We start from the raw sequence: 5,000 nt of genomic DNA on the forward strand, positions 1-5,000 counted from the left end.
TGCCACTGTAATATAAGTTCATTTATTGTATTTAACATAAATGGCTTTATAAGTGCTTAGTCACCAATTAGTTAGTTATTAGTCCTACCTATCTCACCTGTTTACCCTGTTCCTTGATTTTTGGAAATTTTCTTTTGTATTATTTCATAGGGCCTACTGATAGACTCCTTGGTGGCTGAGTATGTGTGGAGCTATCTGTATGTAACAAAATGCCACTGTAATATAAGTTCATTTATTGTATTTAACATAAATGGCTTTATAAGTGCTTAGTCACCAATTAGTTAGTTATTAGTCCTACCTATCTCACCTGTTTACCCTGTTCCTTGATTTTTGGAAATTTTCTTTTGTATTATTTCATAGGGCCTACTGATAGACTCCTTGGTGGCTGAGTATGTGTGGAGCTATCTGTATGTAACAAAATTCACTAAAAATTACAGGAGACTACATAAATCAGTAGTCATTGGGTAAAGAATGTTACAGCAAGTGGAAGTGATTACATTAACATATAATGGAACATTTGCCAGTACTTTGGGGAATTTATAAATATGATTATTTTATGCTACCAGTCAGAGACAGTCTAAAAGTTTCTAAATAACAGTGGAATTAATGTATTAGAGTGGCCAGGTAACTCACCTCATCTGAACCTCATAAAGATGCATGGAACATTATAAACAATTAACTGCACGAGGCCAAACCTAGCAACATCAAAGGTCTGCTGGATACACTGAAGAAGGTAGTGGTTCGCATGGATGTCTACTAATTTGAGTCTTGCTGAATCCATGCCAAAATGGCTGCAGATAGTATTGCAGCAGAAAGGGAACATGATCAAGCACCAATCATCTTAGTCCACCAAACATATAGACTTTTTTTATATGTATATTTATATATATGTATATGTGTTTGTAAATATATGATATATATATTATATATATTATTTATATATATTATATATATTTATATGTATATATAAATATATATATATATATATATATATATATATAAATATACATACATACATACATGTATTTACATATATGTTATACATACATATATGTATATATATATATATACATATATACATATATACATATATACATATATACATATATATATATGTATATACACACACATATCTATATATCTATATATCTATATATCTATATATCTATATATCTATATATATATATATATATTTATATATATATACACATACATGCATGCATACATACATACATACATACATACATACATACATACATACATAAATACATACATTCATACATACATACATACATATATACATACATACATACATACATACATACATACATACATACATACATACATACATACATACATACATACACACACACACACACACACACACACACACACACACACACACACACACACACACACACACACACACACACACATCCCTTCAATAACAGTATCAGAAATCTCTCTGTGTCACTGACTGACTTAACTACATGCTGCCGGGGAAAATGAATGAAAACATGGGAAAATGCTGTGCTCATTTTCTATATTTTTGTGAATATGTGTCTGCACATAGATGGTTCTGCTAGTGCTTAGCTACAAAGGAGTCAATTAGTAGACCTTGTGACCTTACTTAATTTCACTTTTCCTTGAATTGGTGGGAAAAACATATTGTTTACTAGTGCTATGAATATCAATGGTGTTATTTTTATCATAGATATTATAACTACGATAATATTATAAAAATTAGTAGTAGCAAAATAAGATAATATAAAATATTTTTGTAAATCAAGGAAAAGGGTAAAAGGGCGAGACAGGCACTACTCATAAGTGGCTCATTAGTGACTTAGTACAAGTGTAGCAATCTCTGTGTTAAAACAATTAATAAAGTAAACTCACAGTGGGTATGGCATGTACGTACTTGCCATGCCTGTTGGCATTGGGTTAAAAATAGGTGATTGGCTAAATCTGCAGCAGGACTGTAGCTGATGCAGAGAAGATTGAATTGGAAATAAAATGGCTAGAAATGAACAGAAAATCAGCTTATTAATCAGATATGTCCAATGTCCGATTCTGTCATTGAATATATGTATATATTTGTCTTATCAGGTCAGTGAGCTAGACATTGGCACTGTAGGATGGGGTCTAGTGACGCTTGCCATTGGCCTAGTCTTCCGCATGACCACCTCATTTCTTGTTGTGATGGGTGGAAATTTGAATATCAAAGAACGCTTATTTGTGGCCCTGGCATGGGTACCAAAGGCTACAGTGCAGGTAATATGCTTTATGTTCTGTTTTACCACTTTCAGTCACTGTGAAGATAGATAACAAAAATTTCCTTTTTTCTTTTGTGATGTGTTACTGATAGGGTAATTTTTGAAGTAAACAGTTTAGATATGATGTTTGTCCATTTTCTATTTGATAATGCTGATATATCATATGTTGCAGGCAGCCATTGGCTCTCAAGCTCTTGACTTTGCACAAAAATCTGAAGCTGGACCAGAGGTAGTACGTCTAGGAGAACAGGTATGTTTCATTTTTGTCCTTGAGTAATCCTCTGTATCAGGTTCTAAAGCCTGTTGATGATTGTGGCTGAGACAGTTGCTGTGACTTTTCAGTGTTCATCAAAGTTTTTCTGTAGATTTTGCTTTGTAAAATGTTGAGAGGAGCGGAGAATGGAGAGAAGAAAGGAAGGGAGAGGAGAACGGAGGGGAGAGGAGAATGGAGAGGAGAGGAGAATGGAGAGGAGAGGAGACAAGAAGGGAGAGGAGAAAGGAGAGCCAAGGAGAGGAGAGGAGAATGGAGAGGAGAGGAGAATGGAGAGGAGAGGAGAATGGAGAGGAGAGGAGAGGAGAAAGGAGAGCCAAGGAGAGGAGAGGAGAATGGAGAGGAGAGGAGAATGGAGAGGAGAGGAGAATGGAGAGGAGAGGAGAATGGAGAGGAGAGGAGAGGAGAATGGAGTGGAGAAAAGAGAGCCAAGGAGAGGAGAGGAGAATGGACAGGAGAGGAGAAGAGAATAGAGAGGAGAAGGCAGTGGAGAAAGGAGAGGCGAGGAGAGGAGAGGAGAATGGAGAAGAGAGGAGAAGAGAGGACAGGAGCATGGAGAGGAGAGGGGAATAGAGAGGAGAAGGGAGAGGAGAAAGGAGAGGAGGGGAGAATGGAGAGGAGAGGAGAATGGAGAGGAGAATGGAGAGGAGAAGAGGAGAGGAGAGGAGAGGAGTAGAGTAGAGCAGTAGAGGAGAAGAGGAGAGGAGAAGAGAGGAGAGGAGAAGAGAGGAGAGGAGAGGAGAGGAGAAGAGAGGAGAGGAAAGGAGAAGAGAGGAGAGGAAAGGAGAAGAGAGGAGAGGAGAGGAGAAGAGAGGAGAAGAGAGGAGAAGAGAGGGAGGAGAGAGGGAGGAGAGGAGAAGAGACGAGACGAGACGAGACGAGACGAGACGAGACGAGACGAGACGAGACGAGACGAGACGAGACGAGACGAGACGAGACGAGAGGAGAGGAGAGGAGAGGAGAGGAGAGGAGAGAAGAGGAGAGGAGGAGGGGGGAGGGGAGAGGAGAGGAGAGGAGGGGGGAGGGGAGATGAGAGGAGAGGAGGGGGGAGGAGAGAGGAGAGGAGAGGAGGGGGGAGGAGAGAGGAGAGGAGAGGAGGGGGAGGAAGAGGAGAGCAGAGGAGGGGGAGGAGAGAGGAGAGGAGAGAGGGGGGGGAGGAAGAGGAGAGGAGAGGAGGGGGAGGAAGAGGAGAGGAGAGGAGGGGGAAGGAGAGAGGAGAGGAGGTGGGAGGAGAGAGCAGAGGAGAGGGGGGGGAGGATGGAGGAGAGGAGAGAGGAGAGGGGAGGAGGGGGGAGGGGAGAGGAGGAGGGGAGGGGAGGAGGGAGGGAGGAGGGAGAGAGGAGGGGAGGGAGAGGAGGGGAGGGGAGAGGAGAGGAGGGGGAGGGGAGGGGAAGGAGCTTCCCCCTTTTCTTCCTCTCCCTCTCTCTTTTTCCTCCTCTTTTCCCCCCACCTCTCCTCACCCCCTTTTCCTTTTCTTTTTTTCCCCCCCCTTTTACTTCCCTCTTCCTTTCCCCTCTCCCCCCTCTTCTCTCTCTCTTCTTTCTTCTCACTCCCTCCTCCTCCCTCTCTCTCCTCCTACTCCTCTCCTCATCCTCCCTCTCTCTCCCCCCCCTCTCTCTCCTTCCCTTTTCCCCTCTCTTTTCTCTCACTCTCCTCTCCTCTCTCCTCACTCCTCATCTCTCTCACCCCCACTCTCCTCTCTCTCACTCTCCTCCTCTCTCTCTCTCTCTCTCCTCTCCTCTCACTCTCTCTCCCTCTCTCCCTCTCTCCTCTCCTCCTCTCCACCTCTCCCCTCCCCCCCCCCCCCCCCCCTCTCTCCTCAATCCTCACCTCTCTCTCTTTCCCTCATCCCCCATCCCTTCTTTCTCCCTCCTCTCTATCTTCCCTCCTACTCTTCCCCCTCCTAAAACTGTCTCTTTCTTCCTCTTCTTCTCCTCTCTCTCCCTCCCTCTCTCTCCCCCCCTCCCTCCCTCCCCCCCTCCCTCTCCTCCCTCCCTCTCTCTCCCTCCCTCTCTATCATCTCCCTCTCTCTCTCTTTCTTTTCTTTCTCTTCTCTCCTCTCTCCTCTTCTCTTCTCTCTCTCTCTTCTCTCTCTCACTCTCTCTCTCTCTCTCTCCTCTCTCCTCTTCTTCTTCTCTTTCTTCTTCTCCTTTCTTCTTCTCTCTCCTCTCCTCTTCTTTTCTTTCTCTTCTCTCTTTCCTCTTTCTCCTTCTCTTCTCTTCTCTCTCCTCTCTCCTCTTTCTCTTCTTCTCTCTCTCTTCTCTCTCTCTCTCTCTCTTCTCTCTTCTCTCTCATTCTCTCTCCCTCTCCTCTCTCTCTCTCACTCTCTCCTCAATCCTCTCTCCCTCCTCTCTCTTCTCTCTCATCTCTCTCTCTCTCTACACTCTCTCTCCCCCCCTCTCCACTCTCCTACTCTCTCACCTCCCTCTCTCTCAACTCTCTCTCTCACTCTCTCT

General features: G+C 43.6%; 1 protein-coding gene across 4 annotated transcripts in view; it reads left to right on the forward strand.

Moving 5' to 3' along the window:
• The window catches only part of LOC125047293 (sodium/hydrogen exchanger 9B2-like), a 53,045-nt gene that overhangs the window by 41,160 nt on the left and 6,885 nt on the right, over positions 1-5,000 (forward strand). For all 4 annotated transcript variants that reach the window (XM_047645536.1, XM_047645533.1, XM_047645535.1 and 1 more), the window contains 2 exons: positions 2,107-2,271; positions 2,446-2,523. In XM_047645536.1, coding sequence (XP_047501492.1) covers positions 2,107-2,271; positions 2,446-2,523 — 243 coding nt within the window. The remainder of the gene's footprint in view (positions 1-2,106; positions 2,272-2,445; positions 2,524-5,000) is intronic.

This window comes from Penaeus chinensis, chromosome 40 (genome assembly GCF_019202785.1).
Source record: "Penaeus chinensis breed Huanghai No. 1 chromosome 40, ASM1920278v2, whole genome shotgun sequence".
NCBI lineage: Eukaryota > Metazoa > Arthropoda > Malacostraca > Decapoda > Penaeidae > Penaeus > Penaeus chinensis.